This window comes from Hippocampus bargibanti, linkage group LG20 (assembly GCF_051943395.1).
Source record: "Hippocampus bargibanti isolate YZ-2025 linkage group LG20, ASM5194339v1, whole genome shotgun sequence".
Lineage (NCBI taxonomy): Eukaryota > Metazoa > Chordata > Actinopteri > Syngnathiformes > Syngnathidae > Hippocampus > Hippocampus bargibanti.
In genome coordinates, this window is record NC_142753.1 from 10772270 (window position 1) to 10796215 (window position 23946).

At 40.1% G+C, this 23946-nt stretch overlaps 2 protein-coding genes across 2 annotated transcripts in view; both read right to left on the reverse strand.

Annotated features, from left to right (window-relative positions):
• Window positions 1-5922, reverse strand: part of LOC148883159 (nuclear factor of activated T-cells, cytoplasmic 1-like) — a 43091-nt gene extending 37169 nt beyond the window's left edge. The window contains exon 1 of the mRNA XM_088987009.1: window positions 804-5922. Coding sequence (XP_088843135.1) covers window positions 804-825 — 22 coding nt within the window. The 5' untranslated portion in view covers window positions 826-5922. The remainder of the gene's footprint in view (window positions 1-803) is intronic.
• A 571-nt stretch (window positions 5923-6493) lies between these two features.
• atp9b (ATPase phospholipid transporting 9B) overlaps window positions 6494-23946 on the reverse strand; it is a 29575-nt gene continuing 12122 nt past the window's right edge. The window contains exons 11-27 of the mRNA XM_088987008.1: window positions 22642-22718; window positions 19572-19732; window positions 19351-19493; window positions 19097-19209; window positions 17917-18150; window positions 16988-17149; window positions 16213-16305; window positions 14630-14713; window positions 14388-14558; window positions 14207-14305; window positions 13029-13263; window positions 12871-12935; window positions 12622-12777; window positions 11403-11467; window positions 10519-10685; window positions 9285-9488; window positions 6494-8532 (exon numbers count right to left, since the gene is read on the reverse strand). Coding sequence (XP_088843134.1) covers window positions 8396-8532; window positions 9285-9488; window positions 10519-10685; window positions 11403-11467; window positions 12622-12777; window positions 12871-12935; window positions 13029-13263; window positions 14207-14305; window positions 14388-14558; window positions 14630-14713; window positions 16213-16305; window positions 16988-17149; window positions 17917-18150; window positions 19097-19209; window positions 19351-19493; window positions 19572-19732; window positions 22642-22718 — 2366 coding nt within the window. The 3' untranslated portion in view covers window positions 6494-8395. The remainder of the gene's footprint in view (window positions 8533-9284; window positions 9489-10518; window positions 10686-11402; window positions 11468-12621; window positions 12778-12870; window positions 12936-13028; window positions 13264-14206; window positions 14306-14387; window positions 14559-14629; window positions 14714-16212; window positions 16306-16987; window positions 17150-17916; window positions 18151-19096; window positions 19210-19350; window positions 19494-19571; window positions 19733-22641; window positions 22719-23946) is intronic.

The following is a 23946-nucleotide window of genomic DNA, read 5'->3' on the forward strand; positions in this document are numbered from 1 at the left end:
AACGTTAGCCAAACGGCTTAATTTAGTAAGAAAAGGATCACTTTTTGTAATATTTAACTCATTCACTGCTATCCCTGAATTCATTCGGGAATTGAAAATATGACGTGGAGCGCCATTCCCAAATTTGTTCGGGGTTTTTCCTCATATGTGGTGCAGATAAAGCGCCGGTTAGACCATTGGCAATGTTTTTTTTTTTCCATTAGGGGGCAGCATTTGCTTTTTGTACTGCCGCCCCCATTTCAAGCTCAGATAACTCCAGACCCATATAACTTAGGAATTAACTCATTTTCTGATGAAGTATGAGTGTCTAAGGTTTCTTACGCTCAATTGAATGTTTATTTTTGTAGTCCTAAAACTAATAATAATAATAATAAATGATGATGATGATTATTATTATTACAGTAAAGTCTCGTTATATCGATATCGGATATATCGATAGTCCCGGTTATATCGATACTATTTCTATGCACGCACGGAGAAAATTACGTGCAAACAGGGTCGGATATATCGATAGTCCCGGTTATATCGATATTTTTTCGGACTCCCTTGAATATCGATATAATGAGACTTTACTGTATTATCATGATTATTATTATTATTATTATTGTTGTTGAATTTACAAAAAAGGAAATCGGGAAGCATCAATTTTTTTGCATGAAAGTGAAGTCACATTAGCAGTTTCAAAAAGTGTCGGAAATGTGTCAAGTGCCACACGGACATGTCAAATGTATCAATCAGATGTTCCAAAAGTACATTCATGAAACATTAAAGAAAAAAATGAATCACAAAAAGTGAAAACTCACCCTCCTCTGCGGATTTCATCATCTCCTTTTTTGAGGTCCAAAGAGCAAAAAGTGATGTCAAACTGTTACTTCGGATGCAAAAACGTTCACTTTGTGATCCATAAAAGCACTACAGTTGTAGTATTCCCCCCTGTTTCTAAAAGCGTTTTTTTCCCCGATGAAAGTGGGGAATCCAGAAGGGTTCCTCTGTCGGGTGTGGGAGTGGCGGTGGTGGTAAGGAAAGGGAGGGGGGAGATCCTGGTTCACTTATGACCGTGACGCTCAGAAACTGGAGCGCCTTTTAAACCGGGGGATCACCTCAGAGGAGGGTCCTCTCCTGCCCCGCCCCCTTCCGCTTCGCCGCGCCAGTGACGCAAACGTGCGAGCGCGCCACCGACGCCATCCAGTGGAGACCCTGATGGCGCACGGCGGACCAGGCTGGCAGGGAATACTGGAGGATTTGCTAAAACTGAACGGAGTCTCAAGAACACCCGTCCGAACAATCAAAAACACGTGTGGAAAAAGGCTTCTCGCACTTCCTGCCGTCAGGAACGTCTCCCGAGTCCGTGGGTCCGCCAAACACATCATTATGGATCACTCCGTTATAAAAATATGAAAATCTTATACAGTGATACCTTGGCTTATGAACTTAATTGGTTCCCAGAGTGTGTAAGGCAAAAAGTGTGCATCCCAAAAATTTATTTCCCATAGGAAACCATTACAATGAGAATAATCCGTTCCCAGGTCCCCATAAAACATAATTTTCTACTTTCTAAGCCTTAAAACTACACAAAATATACCTTATTTTATGTTAAATAAATGTGCTATGGTATTATAATGAAAGAAATAAACTGTACAGTATAATAAAGTCGTTTTATTTACCTTTGTGATGGTCATTGATGGCTTGATGGAATGGAGTGGCCGGTTTCATCAGCATTAAACACTGGATGAGGAACGTAGCCTTCTTCTTTCACCATCTTGAGGAATGATCCCTTGTGGGTGCTTTCTCTGCGATAATTTTATCTAGTTCCTCATCAATTATGTTCTGTTTAGCTGGGTTGATAGCTTTTTGCATCAAATGTACGTATCGGATTGTTATTTCCCCAGAGAGGCATTGTCGTATTTTTCCTGATGTCGTCACGCTACTTAAGCTCATTTGGCTAACAGCAAAATGTACAATGAGCTCCGAAAATGATTTGCCTCGCCCTTATATAGCAATTAAGCGCATCTCCTTGGACATAAAATGTGGTGGGTTCCGTTTAAGGGCAATTGCAATTGACATGGAAAAAAAACAGGGGTGGGGGGGGTTGCGTGTTTGGGGGCTAAATGGCTAAATAAAACACTAGTGCGTTCTTCAGAAATAACGCTGGCACTTTTTGAGGTGGGGAGTTGGGGTGGTCGTCACTTAGTCGGCAAGGCAACCGCCACCACAGACCGCAAGGGTCCCGAGACGCGGAAACCAAACACGCGATGGCACAGGGGACAATCATAGCGAACAATTTCTTGTGGGCCCATTTTGACAACGATGAACTTGAATTCCACAAGTCGCAATTCACCTAAAATGGCTGACTTCCTGTTAAAATCAAGGGGGGGCAGGGGGTTGGTGTTGACACTCATTTGTTCACCCTATTATTGTTGACATGACTGCCAAATTTTAAATTAATCTGTGAAAATCGTGTTGGGAGATTTGTTTTTTTGTTTGTTGAATTTCCAAGCTGTGGATTTTCACCCCCCTCTCCCCAAAAAAAGGACAGTTTCTGCCACCGGGCAGTCAGGAGACTCAACTCCCTCCCAGACCTGCCCCCCCCCCTGCGCCTTCCCACTGCCACACTCACCAAACTGAGTACACGCTACACACTGAAACGATCATCCTGAACTCTATTTTTTTCTGCAAGACCTTACTTCAACCTATTTTGTTTTTGCATTACTACACTACGTCACTTTACATACGTCACTACGTCATGTTACATACACCACTACCTCATTTTACATTCAGAAATTACATGTATTGTATGTTGTCAATTGTCTGTTGTTTTTTTAGCCACGTTATAAGTGCTTTGCACGCTGGGTCCGAGAAGACATTAATTTCATCTGTGCTGTATGTCATGCATATTAGCATATTTGACAATAAAGCTGACTTTGACTTGACTTTGAATATGGCCACTTCAAAACAAAATGGCCGAGTTATTATATCATGCGTGTTCGTGCGTTGGTTGCATAATGATAGGCAGTTCTACCAATTTTCATATGGATCGGTCAAACCGCCTTGGGTTGCCATTTCTTTTTTTTCCCCCTCAAGCTTTTCAAGCCTTCGAATTTTCCCCTTAAACGGGGTCATCAAAACAAAAATGGCCGACATTCAGTTAAATTCCACACATGGGACTTTGTGTCATATTGTGCTAGAAACGATGACCTAGTTTTGTATGTTTGGTGGAGCTGGATACAGTGAGACCTTGGCTTACGAACTTAATTGGTTCCCAGACAGAGTGTGTAAGGCGAAAAGTGTGTATCCCAAAAATTAATTTCCCATAGGAAATTATTAAAATGAGAATAATCCGTTCCCTGGTCCCCATAAAGGCCATGCCCAGTGCTTTATCGGCACCCAAGCATGAAAAAAAAACAAAACCCAGGAATATTTTCAATTCCTGAATAAATCTGTGAATGGCAGTAAATGAGTTAAAAATGACAGGCAATGTCTAATCGTGGCCATTTTGGGAAAAGATTGGAGGGTAGAAGATTATGGGAAAAAAAGTATGCATGTGTGACATTAACTTAGCAAGTTTGGTTCATTTTTCTAAATAAAAAGGATGAAAGACAAAAATTGAGGGCATGTTTTAGCCAACTTTGGCTGCGTTTTATTTTAGCTCGCTAGCTAAACGTCCCTCCCTTCACTTCCCTTTGCTCTCTCTATCCTGCGCTCAGACTTCATGTCTCCCATCAATGTTCTCCTTTTTTCTCCGGCCACTATGACGGAATCCCAAGTTTCCTGTTATGAAGACCGCTGCCTGGTTACGGCCCAGCGAAGGGAGGAGCTTGGAGGGAGAGGTTTCTTTCCTGTTTTTTTTTTTTTTTGCTTCTCTGTCTCTTCCAAAGAGCTCCGAACGCAACAGCGCTTAAGTGTCATGGCGGAGGCACCGCAAGCAAATGGTTAACAGACACATTTTTTACTCGATCTCATAAAGGACAGTTGGGGTGGGGGGGTGGTTGATCTAATCACACAAAATTTAAAGGACAACCGACATCATTTTTTTTGTTTCCTAATTGACATCAGAAAAACTTTTTATAGCATCTAAAATAGCCAAAACACACAGGCTGATATTTTTTGTCAAATGCAAAACACCAATAAAAATGAGTTAAAGTGTCCCAAAACTACTTCAAAATGACCCCGGAGATGCTGAGTTTCAGAAGGTCCCGCCCCCTTGTTCGTGACGTCACGCCAGGACGTCTTGCCTTGCTCAAGAATCAAAACAAAGGCTTCAGAATCGGAGAAGATGCTTTCTTGTTACTCATCCAGTTATGAATATGATTCAAATAGTTCTGAAGAGGAAAGCATAAATGTTTGGAATCGATTAAAGAAGTCCTTCCATTTTGAGGCGCCTGGACTCCAATGTAGCGTGCCAGAAAATGCACAAGATGGCGCCCAAGCTCAGTTGGAAATGGGCTGATTTGTCTGCTGGGAATTTGTGTCAACTAGTGTCAAATAGTAGTCTTGGTGCAACACACAACGATTAACTTGACATTCACACAACACATTCAATCGCGTTATATATGTTTTCCTTCTAATTTCGCCATCAACACGGATCAACACAATGTTTTCAGACTAAACAAAGTACCCAAAATGCATTGTGTGTCGCTTTCTCGGTCAGGGGTGTTCCTTCAGTGACGTCACATCAGGCATCGTCACCAACTCGAAAACAAGACTTCCTAAATATTCAGCGTGAGTCTTAAAACGTAAAATATAGCTATATGTAGTGGAATCTTTGTAAAATACGCTAAGTAGAAGTCATTTGAAGTGATTTTACAAATTATGGACACAACTTTTCCAGCGCCGTCGGTTGTCCTTTAAAGACAATTTTGAGTTCTGGTGTCTCATTGAGTTTTTCGGGGGAATATCATTAGCAGTAACTTTATATTTTATTTTCTTTTTCTTCTTGGTATTCATAGCGAGCGCGGCCACTTTAGCTTCTGCTTAGTAACCAGATAGCATAATAGCATGATGGCACCTCTCCATTTTGGGCTAAGAAGAAGAAAAAAAAAATCATCCAAGCGCAACAGATGTTCCATGCATCTGCACTTGTGCTGTGTCAGTGAATTTTACATCGCAATTGTGGGCTGCGTGAAATGCGAGTGCGTGTGTGTGTGTGTGTGTGTGTGTGTGTGTGTGTGTGTTAGGGCGGGCTATCGCAAGCATGCTAATGGTTTAGCATGAAGAAAGTTCCAAAATCAGGAACGGTTTAACTCCTCATGCCACAAAGTCTCAAACGTCGGCGGTTAAAAGCGGTAAAAGCCATCGGACCATCACGTTCATCCGCATCCATTTGCAAAACTACTTCCTCGTCTTTTTGCATAAATTGAGAACACATTGCGCTACACATTGTTTGCCTCACGGCTGCTTTGGATTACATGCTAAGCACTTTTTTTTACTTTCCCCCCCCCCCCACGTTTTGCGCATGCGTATATAAGGCGAAACCTGTAATTACGGCACTCTTAGCTTCACGTAAAGCAAATATTTTTGGTTTAGATTGAAAGAGGGACGTCTGGAAATGTTTGTCTTTGACAGTTCTGGTAAAATACTGTTAGCTAATGAATATGTGGCATCAGCTAGTCATGTCTGAAGTTAGTTTGTTGCCAGAATCTCACCAAAATAAAATGAAACGTGAAATAAGAATTACAAACACTATATAGCTAACGCAACACGACATAACACTCGGATGAAATAATTGGTTCCCAGACAGAGTGTGTAAGGGGAAAAGTGTGTATCCCAAAAAAATAATTTCCCATGGGAACCATTAAAATGAGAATAATCCGTTCCCAAGTCCCCATAAAACAATTTTCTACTTTTTAATTTCCTAAGCCTTCAAGGACAACCGACGCCTCTGGACAAGTTGTGTCCATAAGTTGTAAAATCACTTCAAATGACTTCTACTGGGCGTATTTTACAACGATTCCACGGCATATAGCTATATTTTACGTTTTAAGACTTTCAGGAAGTCATGTTTTTGAGTTGGTGACAATTCCTGATGTGACGTCACGGAGGGAACGCCCCTGACTGAGAAAGTGACACACAATGCATTTTGGGTACTTTGTTTGGTCTAAAAACTTCGCGTTGATCCGTGTTGATGGCGAAATTAGAAGGAAAACACATAAATAACACCATGGTGAATCATTGTGTGTTGCACCAAGACTACCTGGGAACCAAACTCTGCATTTCCAGGGTCATTTTGAAGGTCATTTTATTGGTGTTTATTGGTGCATTTGACTAAAAATATCAGCCTCTGTGTTTTGGGTATTTTAGATGCTCTAAAATGTTTTTCTGATGTCAGTTAGAAAACAAAAAAATGCTGTCGGTTGTCCTTTAAACACAAAGGTTACAAAAAAACAAGTAGACAGACTATGTTCACTTCCGCATTACAAAAAAAAAAAAAAATGCATCCACTAATAGTAACTGAACGCATCTGATAGGACACGTTTGTGCAAAAGATGTCACGTGGCAGTGTTAAAGTAATTTTTTTAATCATCTTATATCGACAGGGGAGTAATGCGGGAGGTAGTGGAATTATTGGGAAATGAGGCAGAGCCTTTCTTTAATTTCATTTCACTGAGACGTCCAGTAAAGATGACATCACGTACCAGACATGTCTAGTAAAGATGACATCATAAATGAACTGTTAGTGTAGCTGAATTATATTTATTTTTATATTGTATGCAGTATGTTTACAATATCCAGGCTTATTTACACTTATTTAGTCTGTTAAGTCTGTTCCTTGGAACGCCGCCTGTCATTAAAAGTTAGTTTGATAGTGTTGGAAGTCAACAAAAAAGGGGGAAAAAAGATGGTTACGTGTATTCTTGACCCCCACATACGGTAATAAGAGTAATTCCCCCGCTTTATATATTTATAGACCTGTTCAATTTGGTCAACAAATTAAAGAGGCGTTTGTCTGTCAAATATTTGGTATTTGTTCTCCATCTAGCGGTCAGATGGCAACACTGCAGGAAGAATTTGAAAAGCAGCAATGTTTTATAATAATAATAATAATAATAATAATAATAATAATAATACATTTCGTTTTCAAGATATTTTTACTGGTATATAAATGTAAAATTAACAGCATATTTGGCAGTGACACCGTTTAAATTTGCATTGCTGGACTTGTAATTAAAAAAATAAAATAAAGTTGAAATGATAATGAAATGATAGCAGAGATAAGCTTTGGGAGCGCTTGTTCCCTTCGGCTCCACTGGGGGAATATTTTTTAATTAAATGAATAATTAAATAACCTTTAAAGACTTACACGAGATAGATGTTATCGTATGTTATAAATACATAATTAGATAAATTCATACAAAATAAATGGATAACTGCATAGATCTGTTGGGTAGCTGGCTAGCCATCTATTGGCTGGATAGCTATCTATTAGCTATATGACTGGCTAGCTAGCTAATTGAGTCGGGAAACATATTAGCTATCTAGCTATTGGCTGTTAGCTATCTATTAGCTGGTTAGCTAGCTAGCTGTCATTTTGCTATCTAACTAGCTGGCTGGCTAGCTCGCTAGCTATCTATTTGCTAACTATTCGCTATCTATTTGCTATCTAACTAGCTAGCTGGCAATCTAGCTGGCTATCTATTAGCTATATGACTGGCTAGCTAGCTAATTGAGTCGGGAAACATATTAACTATCTAGCTAGCGATTGGCTGTTACTATCTATTTGACTTATTTTATATTTGACCGGGTTGAGCGAATGCTGGCGCGGTGTGGCTGCCGCTGCTCACCCACGGAAAAACTTGACTGTAAAGTGACCTTAAGAGTATTGAAAGGCGCTAAGAAATGAAATGTATTATTATTATTATTATTTTTTTAAAAAAAAAAAAGAAAAGACACCCCCCTTTTGTGAATCATTTTCTACATCTTGCCTGGTGCGTTTTTTTTTTTTTTTTAACAATTTTAATACAATACGTACGGAGGGATGCCGTGAATGATAAAGCTCATTTTTTGAAATCCCTGATTGTATTGAGGAAAACACCTAAATATCTAAAAATATAGCAAATACCTAAAAAACACAGAAACACCTATAAAAATGTATATAAAAGTCAATAAACTACACTTTAGGAGTTTTGAAATGCTTACTCCCTGTTGGCGGCCATTTTAATGTGAAACGACCATTTAAAAAAATTGTGCTCGTTCCATTCAATTAATCACAAAAAGTCTCCGAGATGTCAATCAAAAATCATTACTGACCTCCACATCCAGGAATCCAGGAATTGCGGCAAGTGAAGGGGGGAAAAAAGTGGGTGAAAGTTGATGACAAGATGGCTTCCGTGTGTGTGTGTGTGTGTGTGTGTGTGTGTGTGTGTGTGTGTGTGTGTGTGTGTGTGTGTGCGTGTTGGTCTCAGGAGGCCAGTTTGGAGTAGCTGGATGGCGAGAATTTTCGCTTGAGGTACTTAATGATGTAAAGCGGAAGGCAGCTGACCAGTGTGATGGACGACACCTTCCAAACGAAAGGCCACGTGATGATAAACCTCAAGTCTGATGAAACACACACAATCATTAATCATTAAAAACAGAAAAGTTACATTAAAAAGTGGTATAATACGGCAAATATGTAGTATTAAAAACACTAAATGATTGAATTTATTAGTAGTTAAAGTCATGTAAATGTATGAATTAAAAAAAAAATGTGGTGCAACAAATCATCCAAAATAATAAAATACAATTATAATCATTTAAAAGGACAATCGACACCTCTGGACAAGTTGTGTCCATAATTTGTAAAATCACTTGAAATGACTTCTACCGAGTGTATTTAACAAAGAAAGAAGTCTTGTTTTTGAGTTGGTGACGATTCCTCACGTGACGTCGAAGTAGTTTTGGGACACTTTGACTCATTTTTATTGCTGTTTTGCATTTAACTAAAAATTTCAGCCTGCGTGTTTTGGCTATTTTAGATGCCATAAAACGTTTTTCTGATGTCAGTTAGGAACCAAAAAAATGGTATCGGTTGTCCTTTAAGGTGTTGGATTACAATTGTTACTCAGTTTCAATTCAATTAATAAATCTTATCAAAATTATTTTTCAAAAAAAGTGACAATACAGTACTTATATATATGTTGTGTATTGATTGCAATATTCAATTATGTGAAATCAATTATGAATGAGTTTGCCACTAATTTTGATTTCCTATTGGATTTCCATGATGTATTTCAAGAAAAAAGAGCAGCACGTCAAGGTTAAGCCGGCAACACAAACACACACAAACGCAGACGTCATTTGTTTCTTACCGAAATACTCGTTGAGGAAAGCGAGCGACGCCAAGTAGCAGGCCAAGCTGAGGAACTCTGCCACAATCATGAGCCAGTGCCACGTGCGCACCGTCAGCGCCACCATAAGCAGTTCGGTCAATATGAGCGCCGTGAACGAGATGGCCACCACGTGCACAAACTCGGACTCAAACAGAACCAAAGCACCGTACATCAGGATGCCACCTAGCGGTGATGAGGGGAAGGAAAAAAAATCCACAATCGATGAACGCGGAACAAGCCACAATTGGAATATATATATATATATATATATATATATATATATATATATATATATATATATATATATATATATATATATATATATATATATAATAATACATTTAATTTATAAGCGCCTTGCAAAACTCTCAAGGTCACTTTTCAGTCACAGGATTTTCTGTGGGTGAGCAGCGGCAGCCACACCCGCCAGTGTTCATTCAACCCGGAATAACTCAAAAGCATAGAAAGCTAGCTAGCTAATAGAAAACTAGACGGCTGATAGCTAGCTAGCTAGATAGCTAATATGTTTCCTGACTCAAATAGCTAGGTAGCTAGCTATACAGCTAATAGATAACAAGCTAGCTATATAGCTATCTCATAGCGAGCTAGCTAGCTAATATGCATGCAATACAGTGAAACCTGGGTTTTCAACCATAATCCGTGCCAGAAACCTCTTCGAAAACCGATTTCTTCAACAACAACAAAAAAAGGCTTTTGGGTACGCCTTATACACCGGAAAATACGGTGTAATAAAATGTGTGTGTAAAATAAAATCTCTAAAATATAATTGCACAGATTTATTCAGAAAACAATTTGAGTGCTTCTGTATGTTGCTAACGTTTCATTGCACAAAGCACCGCTAACAGTCTCCAGAGATTACATCATCACTTGGCATGGAGCACATTCCGGCAGGTCAAGCGCCGAAACAAACTGCCTTTTGTCTGTTTCTTCATATTCGCACTCTTCCATTTCCATATCATCCTCAAATCCAGCTTTTCCACCCTAGTGAGTGGCCTTTAATTAAAAAAAAAGGCAGAGCTGTCAATCAGTCATGCCCGAACAGAAGCGCAGATCTTTCCCACTGGCTGGACGGCTTAGCCATCACACAACTATCCCGATACACACATTCTACCAGTCAATCGGGCTGGAAATTTAAGACACTGAGAAACAGATTATCTAATAGCAACTTGTAAGTTGAGAAATTTCATGTTACCTTGATACACGCTAACCAAAACCCAGATGAGGAAAGTTTTGAAGGAAAGCGAGCGGCCCTTGGTCAAGTCCTTGTAGAGCTCCGGGTAGAGCAACGCCATCTCCGGCTTCACGTCCTGGTCCAGGACGAGCGAGAACACCGGGAACATGGTGTAGATGGTGGCGTAACTGTATGCGAGAGTTCAAAATGTTGTTTAAAATAATAATAATACATTACAGTTAGCATCAATGCTAACTTCATTATCCCATTAAATGCATATGAAGTGAACTGTTAGCATTAAAGGACAACCGACGTCTCCGGACAAGTTGTGTTCATAATTTGTAAAATGGCTTCAAATGACTTCTACTGAGCGTATTTGACAAAGATTCCACCGCATATAGCTATATTTGACGTTTTAAGACTCGCGCTGAATATTCCGGAAGTCTTGTTTTTGAGTTGGTGACGAGTCCTCACGTTACGTCACTGAAGGAACGCCCCTGACCGAGAAAAGGACACATTGTAGCAGTCCTTCCATTACGTTTCACGCATTTTGCTGTACTTTTTTTTGTCTGAAAACTTCTTGTAGCACCAAAAAGAGGCAGAAAAGGGCGACAAAGCTCCGTGTAAGGAATTAATCAGCCTGTGGAAACGGATTAATTCCTTACACACTTCAACTTTTTATTTGGAGAATTGCGCTTTGACTTCGTGGGTGTTAGCCTACAGCAGCTCATGTGTGAATGTGCCGTGTGACCGCCACATACAAGCACACTAAAGTATACTGTACGTACCATTGTTGTAACCTTGATATTTTCACCAAAATAAACGATAGATGTATCAGAAAAAAAAACATTAAAAGGGAATGTAGAGAACCAAAACAATGCTATGAAGATAGAAGAGAGACATACCCAACCATGAGGAATCCTTGATACAAGGGAACAGAAGCAAAGTAGAATATGGACGAAAAAACAGCCTAAAGGGGGAAGAAATAAAATATGAAATATGAGTATGAAAAAGTGACATTTAAATGACCATATTTTCCGTTGTATAGGAGGTAACCAAAAGTCTGAATTTTGTAGTAAGTAGTAATATTGAGCCACAACAGATACTCTCAAGCACTGTCAGCAGCCACTGAATCCATAGTGCGTAACCCCAGACTCTACTGTAGTGCCTTATAATGTGGTGTGCCTAATATTCGAAAAAGTTTTATATACAGTGATGCCTTGGCTTACAAACTTAATTGGTTCCGAGACAGAATGTGTAAGGTGAAAAGTGTGTATCCCAAAAATAATTTCCCATAGGAGACCATTAAAATGAGAATAATCCGTTCCCGAATCCCCATTGGATTGGATTTGCCTTTATTAGTCTCGCAGTAAAACATAATTTTCTACTTTCTAATTTTCTAAGCCTTAAAACTACACAAAATATACCTTATTTTATGTATAATAAATGTTCTATGGTATTATAATTAAAGAAATAAACTGTACTATATAATAAAGTCGTTTTATTGACCTTTGTGATAGTCGTTGATGGCTTGATGGAATGGAGTGGCCGGTTTCCTCAGCATTAAACACTTGATGCGGAACGTAACCTTCTTTCACCATCTTGAGGAATGACTCCTTGTAGGTGCTTTCTCTGCGATAATTTTATCTAGTTCCTCATCAATTGCGGTCTGTTTAGCTGGGTCGATAGCTTTTTGCATCAAGTGTACAGATGGCTTGTGCGGCTTATTTGTAGAGCCTGATTGATGGAAATTTTAACCTTGCAGTCTACACTCTGCCTTTGAAGTTGAAACTGTCACTGTAATCTGCCTGTCTCTTTAATGTTTAAACCACCTCCCCTCACTGCTGTGTTCTTGAAGACTAGGGGCGAGGAATAGAGGGGAAATAGTCGGCTGCCATTTTGTTGTTACAAGAACAGGCTCGTTCGCGAACGACACATCACTCATTGAGGCAGCTCCGTGTACGAAAAAAGTTGGTATGCCAAGGTAAAGTTCACATGCGAAAGTAACATTTTCATAAATGTAACGTTCGTAAACCGAAACGTCCGTAAGCCAAGGGGTTCGTAAACCGAGGTATCACTGTAATCAGATTCCAAAAGCAGAAGCTAAAACAATGCTAAGTGTACCTGCATGGCAGAAATAATCATTCCCCGGTGCATGACAAACTGCCCAAGGGCTGCTGAGCGCTTGTAGCTATTCCTGCCGTGCACCATGAGGAGGCGGCCGATGTGTTTGAACTGCGTGATGGAGAAGTCGGCCGCCAGCGACGCCTGCTTGCCTTCCTGTTTAAATTGCAGAGTAAGTACCGAGTGGGGAAAAAATAAAAATGCTAAATGGCACACATGGACGCAGAGTTTCTTTCAGATGACATTTACCTTTCCTTCGATTCCAATCCCACAGTCAGCAGCCTGTATCATGCTTACGTCATTTCCGCCGTCACCTGTTGCACACAAAATCAAACGGAATGGACATTTTAAAAAACTTTGCTTTGACTCCCAACCAGAAGGGACATTTGTGAGGTCCGGGGGCTCACCAATGGCGCAGGTTCGATTGGCGGTGTGCTGTTGAAGTAGCATGACGATCTGAGCCTTCTGCGTAGGCGAGCAGCGACAGCACACCACGGCGGGACACTGGCAAGCTAGCTCTACAAACTCGTGCTCGTAGTAGCGCAGGCACACCTCTAAGGAGTCGCCTGAGATGACCAGCGCGCAGTCGTACTTCCTGCGGAAGGCGTTGAGCTCCAGGTGGGCCTCACTTCGGTTTGTCACCTGAACATTGACGAGCGCACATATTGTTGACTCATCATATTAAAGCACAACCGACGCCTCCGGAAAAGTTGTGTCCATAATTTGTAAAATCACTTCAAATGACTTTGACTGAGCGTATTTAACAAAGATTCCACGGCATATAGCGATATTTGACGTTTTAAGACTCGCGCTGAATATTCAGGAAGTCTTGTTTTCAGGTTCGTGACGATCCCCTACGTCACGTCACGGAAGGAACGCCCCTGACCGAGAAAGCGACACACAATGCATTTTGGGTACTATTTTTGGTCTGAAAATATCGTGTTGATGGCAAAATTAAAAGGAAAAAACATAAATAACGCGATGGTGAATCGTTGTGTGTTGCACCAAGACTACTATTTGATACTAGTTGACACAAATTCCCAGCAGACAAATCAGCCCATTTCCAACGAAGCTTGGGCGCCATCTTGTGCATTTTCTGGGCGCAACATTAGAGTCCAGTCGGCTCAAAATGAGACGGAAGGACTTCTTTAATCGATTGCAAACATTTATGCTTTCCTCTAGAGAACTATTTGAATCATATTCATAACTGGATGACTATTTATTTATTCATGTATTGATTTATTTATGTATTCATTTATTTTATTTATGTATTTATTTACTTGTGTATTTATTTATTTGTCTTTATTTATTTATTTATGTCTTTGTCTTTATGTATTTATGCATTTATGCATTTATGCATTTATGCATTGATGTATTGATGTATTGATGTATTGATGTATTTATGTATTTAGTCAGGAGCCGGAACAAATTAGTGTCATTTCCATTCATTTCAATGGGTACAGTCGATTTGGGAAACAAGTCATCAAACGAGATGCTGGAACAATTTAAATTCTCAAGTAAAGGCACCACTGACCTCTATTTTTTTAAACTATTACAGGAGTTAAGGTGTACTTCAATGACATACCGGTCGAAAAAGATGGACGTCCTGGTTTCTGGAGACCAAATGAGAGCTTTTGGCGATGCACGTGGCCGTTTCCAGCTTGTCCCCGGTCAACATCCAGATCTTGGTGAGGAGGACAAAAAGGATACTTTTCATTTTTCATTCCATTTTAAATGGCTAACATTTTATAATCTCCTGACGAGACCTTGATGCCAGCGTTCCTAAGCATCTCCAGCGTGGGCCTGACATCAGCCTGCAGCTGGTCCTCCACACCGGTCAGACAAAGGAGCTCCATTTCCCGTTCTAAGCTCTCCACCACCGCTGCGACTTTAAGGCTGCGGTCGTGGATGCTCAATTTGGCCTGGTTGTAGCGGCTCTGCGGGAGAAGTCGCCACAAGGCTGCTGATGAGTTGATGGAGAAGTGCCATGAAGGGTAAGATGGGGTACCTCAAAGTCCTGGTACTGCTCCTCAGACAACGATTTTTTAGCCACCACCAAGGTTCTCAGACCTTCTCGGGCCATGTTGCCACACTGACAAGAACGGGACAATAATGGTTAAGAATTTAGGGTTGTATTGTGATTAGGGTGTACAATAACCCCCAAAACATGAAACGATGTGTTGATCAACCCAACGATAGGTTTGTATTTACTGTTGTCATCGTATGACTTTCTTCATTCCTCATACAACCTAGACGAGTTTGGTAGAATTTGGTGAAGTTGTTCTCGTGAAAGCTTAAAGGACAACCGACGCCTCCAGATGAAGTTGTGTCCATAATTTGTAAAATCAATTCAAATGACTTCTACGACGCGTATTTTACGAAGATTCCACCGCATACAGCTAAATTTTGCGTTTTAACACTCGCACTGACTATTCAGGAAGTCTTGTTTTCGAGTTGATGACGATTCCCTGAGTGACATCACGTAAGGAACGCCCCTGACCGACAAAGCGACACACAAAGCATTTTGGGTACTTTGTTTGGTCTGAAAACTTTGTGTTGATCCGTGTTAATGGAGAAATTAGAAGGAAAACACATAAATAATGCGATGTTGAATCGTTTTGTGTTGCACCAAGACTACTATTTGATACTAGTTGACACAAATTCCCAGTAGACAAATCAGCCCATTTCCAATGGAGCTTGGGCGCCATCTTGTGCATTTTCTAGGACGCTACATTTCAGTCCAGATGCCTCAAAATGACACGGAAGGACTTCTTTAATCGATCGCAAACATTTATGCTTTCCTCTTCAGAACTATTTGAATCATATTCATAACTGGATGAGTATCAAGAAAGTATCTTCTCCGAATCTGAAGCTATTGTTTTGATTCTTGAGCAAGGCAAGACGTCCTGGCGTGACGTCACGAACAAGGGGGCGGGACCTTCTGAAACTGAAACTTTCTGAGGTCATTTTGAATTAGTTTTGGGACACTAAGTCATTTTTATTGGTGTTTTGCATTTGACTAAAAATAACAACCTTCGTGTTTTGGGTATTTTAGATGCTATAAAACGTTTTTCTGATGTCAGTTAGGAAACAAAAAAATTGTGTCGGTTGTCCTTTAAGTATTATTTATTTATATGTTTTACTTTTGCGACTTATTCAAGATTTGAAAGCAATCAAACATAAAACCAAATCAGCAACCTAACACCAATGTGATGCGCAGTCAATGCGCAGTGGAATAGCCCGCGGCCGCTCGGTCCGACGCCGAGAATACGGCAATACAAAAGGAGACGGATGCAGCTTCATTTTTTTTCGGGGAGCGCTTGATTGGTTATTGACGAGCACACCCGATGGGCGCATCATTAGCAAATGATGTTTGAGAATATGACATTGTGTAATTACTATCTGGGTCACTAATTAAATCAAAAGGCGCCCCGGGTGGTTAATGATTCATACATGCCAATATGATTATTATGAACAGAGACTTTCAAGCGGGCTTGGACAAGGCCCGTTGAGCTCTCGATGTACGTCCTAAATAGCAGAGGAATAGGAATATCTTTTTGATGTAAGATCTTGATTCAAAGAAATGGTCACCTCCTCCTCCAGCCAGTCGTTGTACTGGACGATGCTCGCCATGGCTACGTCGGCACCCTTCATGTAGAATGTGATGTCACCCGTCGACTCCTCCTGGATGGCGAAATAGTCAAAGTTAATCAAATATTGGGCAATTCTTTTTTGTTTCTTTGCGGCATTAATAGACAGCAATTTCACAGCCCCGGTTTGTTTAGCGGAAAGGTGGAGCTGTTAGACAGTCTGCGGCTTGGAATTGAAGCGGATTGACGTGGGACAGCAGATGTGAGACAATTTCTTTTCATCATTGGATGCGAAAGCTTTGGGTTTGCTTTCAACAATTAGCTTGAGGCAGACGTGCACGTTGCACCATCCACTGGTGAAAAGGAGGCTTTGATCCGCTTCTCGTTAATCTAGAAACTGCTGTATACAACAAAGAGGGTGCAGAAAGTGCTTAAAATCCAACGACTGTCTGTGTCACATTATTTGTTATTTTGTTTTTGTTGTTGTTGTTTTGACTTCAAGATGGCGCCGCGAGAGTGGCTGTCTTTACAGCAGCTCTGTATTTTGTTTTTCTATTTCTTCCTTTCCTTTTTTCTTTCTTTCATAACACTGCTGCTGTGAAATGTACATTTCTCCGCTGCAAGACTAACAAAGGTGAATCCAAACCAATCAACTTATTCACATCAATTTTAAAATATGGTCCATATCTATTTTTTTTTAATCTTATCATTACTTTTTTTATGCAAAATATGCGCACTAACTGAACACAATTCAGTGTTCAGTCAGTAATACTAACCTTGACGATGATACCCATGCGCTTGCTCTCTGATGTGAAAGGGAAGATCTGCAGTATGTTGAAGGACAGGATCTGACCGGCAGGCGTCTTGAGTTGCAGGGAGGTGAGGTCACGGTTCACAAGGGTCAGGCCTACGCTCTGAGTCCACTGCACCAGCGCCACCTGTAGATTCACATTTAGTTAGTTTGGTTATTTCGTTAAATACATAAACTGCCGGAAGACAAATTTATTGTTTGGCAAATAATGATCCTATTGTACATACAATAAATACGTTAATAGTGAGCTTCATTGTGGAAGAATTTGGTAAAGTTCTTACAATGGTATCTTAGAATTCCAACGTAGTTTGATGTTGACGAATAGCGAACCAAGCATTAGCCATAGCATTTTTGTTCACTTCAAAAACGCTAGAAGTTAATTGTTTATTGATGTCTGGCTTCACATTAAAGGACAACCGACGCCACCAGACAAGTTGTGTCCATCATTTGTAAAATCACTTGAAATGCCTTCTACTGAGCGTATTTTACAAAGATTCCACCGCATATAGCTATATTTTACGTTTTTAGACTCGCGCTGAATATTCAGGAAGTCTTGTTTTCGAGTTGATGACGATCCCCTACGTGACGTCACTGAAGGAACGCCCCTGACCGAGAAAGCGTCACACAATGCATTTTGCGGTACTTTGTTTGATCTGAAAACTTCGTGTTGATCCGTGTTGATGGCGAAATTAGAAGGAAAACACATAAATAACGCGATGGTGAATCGTTGTGTGTTGCACCAAGACTACTATTTGATATTCGCTGACACAAATTCCCAGCAGACAAATCATGTTTTTCTTGGCATAGTGATCCCTAAAATCGTTTCACCTTACCGTGACTTTAGATTATTGGTAAAAGATTATTATTTGATATGAAAAGAAGCGTGACGGTCACCTCATCCGGACTGGAGGCCTGGTACGTGCGGTTGTCGTCGCTAAAGTCTTGGTCGGCTTCCGCCGTCTCGGTCTCGCCACACGCCTCGTAGACGGGCGTGACGTTGTGGCACAGAGCGATGGCCTTCACCGCCTCGTGGATCCGGCTGCTGACACTCTTGCGGACTTTCGGGCCCGGCGTCTGGGATTTTTGGGACGCTGTGGCGGAGCCGCCGGTGCTTCCGCTGGAGGGGCCCTGACAGCGAATTAACATTATGCTGAGATCATTATTTTGTGGTGATTTTTTTTTCTACAAAACAAACAACAATTCGGGAAGATTTGGACTTTTATCGCAATACAGTGATACCTTCTCTTACGAACTTAATTGGTTCCCATACAGAGTGTGTAAGGCGAAAAGTGTGTATCCCAAAAATTAGTTTCCCATAGGAACCAATTAAAATGAGAATAATCCGTTCCCAGGTGCCCATAAAACATATTTTTTTACTTTCTAAGCCTTAAAACTACACAAAATATACCTTATTTTATGTTAAATAAATGTGCTATGGTATTATAATTAAAGAAATAAACTGTACTGTATAATAAAGTCATTTTATTTACCTTTCCGATGGCCGTTGATGGAATGGAGTGGCCGGTTTCCTCAGCATTAAACACTTGATGAGGAACGTAACTTTCTTTCACCATCTTGAGGAATGATCCCTTGTAGGTGCTTTCTCTGCGATAATTTTATCTAGTTCCTCATCAATTGTGTTCTGTTTAGCTGGGTTGATAGCTTTTTTGCATCAAGTGTACAAATGGCTTGTGCATTTGTTTGTGGAGCGTGATTGATGGGATATTTTAACCTTGCAGTCTACACTCTGCCTTTGAACTATCAAAGTTGAAACTGTCTTACTGTCATCTGCCCGTCTATTTAATGTTTAAACCACCCCCCCCCTCACTGCTGCGTTCTTGACCAATCACGTGGCTTTAACCGAAGACTGGGGGCGGACAAAAACAGTCGGCTGCCATTTTGTTGTTAGAACAACGGTCTCGTTCGGGAACGACACATCACTCATCGAGGTAGCTCCGTGTACGAAAAAAGTTTGTATGCCAAGGTAAAATTTTCATAAATGTAACGTTCGTAAACCGAAAAGTTCGTAAGCCAAGGGGTTCGTAAACCGAGGTCTCACTGTACCACATTTTACCTGAGCGTAGGACTGAATGACGTGGCTCTGGATTTCATCCATGGTATCTGTGCCGTAGGACACAGTTCCGAGGTGTAGTCGCTTGAAGATCATCTCGTTTTGGGTCAAAGTGCCTGCGGGTTATGTGTATAGCTTGAAAAACACTCACAAAGAGTGCTAACAGTCCCAATATATACATCCGGTGTGTCCTCCCGAATTACCAGCCAAAACACAACCGGCAAAGAGTAGTTGGGTGTATTTCTGGCTCTTCTTACCCGTTTTATCTGTCAGCAGGTAGACCAGGCGGCCCAGTTCTTCTGGGATGGTGCTGGTCCTCACCACCGTGCCGGGAATATTCTCATCCTTCATGATCATCCACCCGTAGGCTGCTTTACCCATGTCCAGATTCACTCGTAGACTGCACCACCAGGACAATGAAGCAGTCGGTGAAACCCATGAGCAAAACAAAAAAATAAAATAAAGTGCTGTGTATTACCTTATGGGGATTATGTATGAGAAGAGCACAACAAAGCGGAACAGGTTGCGGAACCACAGGCCCACAAAGCTGTGAAGAGCTTCCATGACAATGGACAGAACCAGTTGGGCCAAGAAAAGGGCTTTGGTGAGTCGGTTCAGTTCCAAGTCCAGTAGGCCCACCTGCAGACAGAAAGGGGGGTGGGGGTGTGTGTGATTGCAGGTGCTGGCTATTTTGTGAAATAAAAAGGTTAAATAATTATTAGAGCATTGTTTTTTGTTTCAGAATTTGAAAATAAAAGAATAATAATGACGACACTTGGGTTGTTGCTAGGCTGACAGACTTCATAGGGCTGAAATTAGAAGGAAAACACATAAATAACGCAATGGTGAATCGTTGTGTGTTGCACCAAGACGACTATTTGATACTAGTTGACACAAATCAGCCCATTTCCAACGGAGCTTGGGCTCCATTTTGTGCATTTTCCGGGACGCTACATTGGAGTCCAGACGGCTCAAATTGATACGGAAGGACTTCTTTAATTGATTGCAAACATGTATGCTTTCCTCTTCAGAACTATTTGAATCATATTCATAACTGGATGAGTAACAAGAAAGCATCTTCTCCCAATCTGAAGCCATTGCTTTGATTCTAGAGCAAGGCACGACATACTGGTGTGATGTCACGACAAGGGGGCGGGACCTTCTGAAACTGAAACTTTCTGAGGTCATTTTGAAGTAGTTTTGGGACACTAAGTCATTTTTATTGGTGTTTTTTTTTTACTAAAAATATCATTCTGCGTGTTTTGGTTATTTTAGATGCTATAAGACGTTTTTCTGATGTCAGTTGGAAACCAAAAAAATTGTGTCGGTTGTCCTTTAATAACAAAGCATGACTATGGAGAATAGCCATGGAAATGCTACCCCTCCTGGAAGGGATAAAGCATTGAATATACAGTAAAGTCTCGTTATATCGATATTGGTTATATTGATAGTACTGCTTATTACGATACTATTTCTATGGACACAAGGAGAAAATTTACATGCCGCAGGATCGGATATATCGATAGTCCGGTTATATCGATATTTTTTTCCTACTCCCGAGAATATCGATATAACGAGACTTTACTGTATATGATTTTTTCCCCCAGGCCTCGTTTATAACGCGCACCCAAACTTTGAGTTCTTTTAGGTAAAAAAATGTGTGCGTTATACTTACTACTACTACTATACTTACTACTAAAAATACGGTACTCTTAAAAACGATATCACCTCGTTCACTACTGAGCTACTGGCTTTTGTCATTTAAATCGTGTAGCGCAAACAAGGTTAGTTTTTATTTTTTAACTAACTACATTGTGGCCTTTCAATACGCTTGGGTCAAAGGAGACCGTTTATTGGGATCACTCTGAAGAAAAAAAGGGGAGGAAAACAAAGGAGTAGTGGGGTCAAAGTTGTCTTATTTTTCAAGTGCATCTCACAGCCAATGAAGTATGTGGGAAAAAGATGTGAAATAAAGAAAGCGCCCAACCCATTTTTTGGCAGAGGGCTTTCATGTGATGCAGCGCAATGACATAAAAAAAACATCACATTTCCCTGCACTCAAGGACCTGTGATGAATACGAAGCGGGCGAGGAAGGAGGAAAAAGAGAATTCCTTCACTGCTACTGGACCCCCAACAAGCACATTTCCTCCCCGAAGACCAGCCCGGCCTGAGAGAGGACTGTGACTGATTTATCAGTGGATGTTAAAAATCCCAATCGCCCAAGGCGGGGTGGGCGGGAGCCCAGACTCCAAGGTTCATGCTTGAGCTCTTGAGAAAAATAGAAAAAGGGGGCGGGGTGGGGGGCACGGTGGGATTAAAATGAAGAAAAATTAAGACAGAGCGTACGGCTGAAAAGCAAAAGGATCCCCTTTTTAGGCGGAACAATGGCCGCCTGACGTCCTCCAGGCCTGGTCGGGGGATCGGATGAAGTCATTGTAAAGACCATCGAGGCGGGTTGGGGTCCGGGGTGAAGGGAAAAGGCTCAATTACCTCAATTTTAAAGAAGTGATCAGTGAATAAAAGAACATATTTTACTTGAGTCGTCAACGCGCCATGAAAAGAAGAATGATTTGTTGGGGCTTTGTGGCGCTCTGTAAACATGCGTGTGAAATTGGGGCGCTTCGAGTATACGCCTCCTCATTTATTTTGGTCACTTTGTGGTGGCAAAAAGCAAACTTAACTTTTAGTGCTTCGATTACAAAATGGGTCTCTGTACTTTGGGTTTTACTTTGAAACAGTTGTGGATGACAATGTTAAAAAAATAAATAAAAAAAAAATAAAACATAAGAAAATCTATTAAAAAAATGAATACAATAAAAACATAATAAAATAAAAAATAAAATACAATAAAATAAAAAATAAAATACAATGAAATAAAAAACAAAATACTATAATAAAAAATAAAATACAATAAAATAAAAATAAAATACAGTTTTCAATTTAATCATTAATATCAATATTAATATTAATATTACATTTCATTTATAAGCGCCCTTCAAAACTCTCAAGTTTTTTTTCTGTGGGTGAGCAGCGGCAGCCAGACGTCTGGTAATGTTTTTTTTTCCTTCCATGAGGGTGCAGAATTTCCCTTTTTCCGATGTTAGCGCTTTGTTCCAGCTTGAGCTGTTGCGCTCAAAGCGCTATATAAACCAATATGTATGTATTGCATTGTATTTTGGACAGCCGCCCCAATTTCAAGCTCATATAACTCCAGACCAATATAATTTAGGAATTAACTCATTTTTTTCTAATGAAAGAAAAGAGTCTAAGGTTTGTTACACTGCATTCAATGTTTATGTAGTCCTTAAACTCAATATTTTGTGGGTCCTGGAATTCGAGTGACAATGACAAAAACCCTGGCACTGGAGCGGACACGTTTTTGCACATCGTCTGGCAGTGAATGCGTTAGTGACTGACGGGAAAGGGCAGAAAATGTTTTTCTTGATATATCTTTACTTTTGATAGTTTAAATTGCCATTAAACAATGTTGACTTGAAACATCCGCCAAAATGTACTGAATGAGCTAACGCAGCTGAAGAACTTTCACCTTGTTTTTGGCTTCGGACGTATTGAGAACACTGCGGGTCTCCTTGCCGGTGTAGATCACCACTCCGATCACAGTGCCTGCCAAACAAACAAAACAAGTCATGCTGTTCATTATCTGGCCACCCATGATCCCCCTTCCCACACACACACACACACACACACGCACGCCTTAGCAAGATGAACTGCATGGGAGGAAATGCAATAAGGCTGCGGAGAAGCGTTGTTGTGTCTCATTGTCACTCAAGTCAGGCGTTTAATACCTCACACAAACGCCCTGATAAAACCAAATCAATACGCCACCATCTTCACTCGCCAATTCATTAAGGTGCCCTTATAACAGCAGACTGAAGGGTCATTAATATTAAATGAGCTGGCAGGAGTTTTAATGCAGGAACTTTAACACAAAAAGGGCAAAAATGTCTTAAACTGATGAAAGAATATAGCAAGTCATATTTGGTCTTTATTTGTTTTTGTATCGATACTGTGCACCAACAGAGAAAACTGAAAACGTGATATTAGCAATGACAGGAAAGTGTCAATCAAATGTCACAAAAACATTAAACCAGACAGTATCTCAACGTGTGAACATCATAGTTCCACAATAGACGATATGTGACGTTTGTCTGTACTGTAACAGACAACTAGACGATGTCACATTGAGGTCAAAATACCCCATTTTTATTTTTATTTTCTAATTGTTATTATTATTTTTATTTTATTTATATTTGTATTTGTATTTCTATTTGATTTGTATTTGTATTTGTATTTTTTAATTTTTATTATTTTTATTTTTTTCATAATTTTTATTTTTAAACTATTATTATTTTTTTTTTAATTTTTATAATTTTTATTCTTTTTATACTTTTTATTTCTATTTCTATTTTTATTTTTTAATTTGTATTATTTTTATAATTTTTATTTCTATTTGTATTTGTATTTTTATTTTTATTTTTTAATTTGTATTATTATTTTTATATTTTTTATTCCTATTTCTATTTATTTTTTTAAATTATTATTATTATTATTATTACACGATGGACAACCTTAAGCAAGGAAGTAACAGACAACTAGACAGACGGTCAAAATACCGAGATGCCAATAGACAGATTTATGGTGGGGGACAATAATGATGTCAGATCCCAATCGGGAAGTTAAAGAAGGCCTCTGAGTGTTTGTTCTGATGGTCAAGGTCAGGGCATTGTGAAGTGAGGGAGCTAATGTGGTTGGGGGAGTGTGGTGATGGTGGACGGGGGGGGGGGGTTCACCACAAATCAATGGCGAGCGAGGGATTCGCAAACGCTCTCAA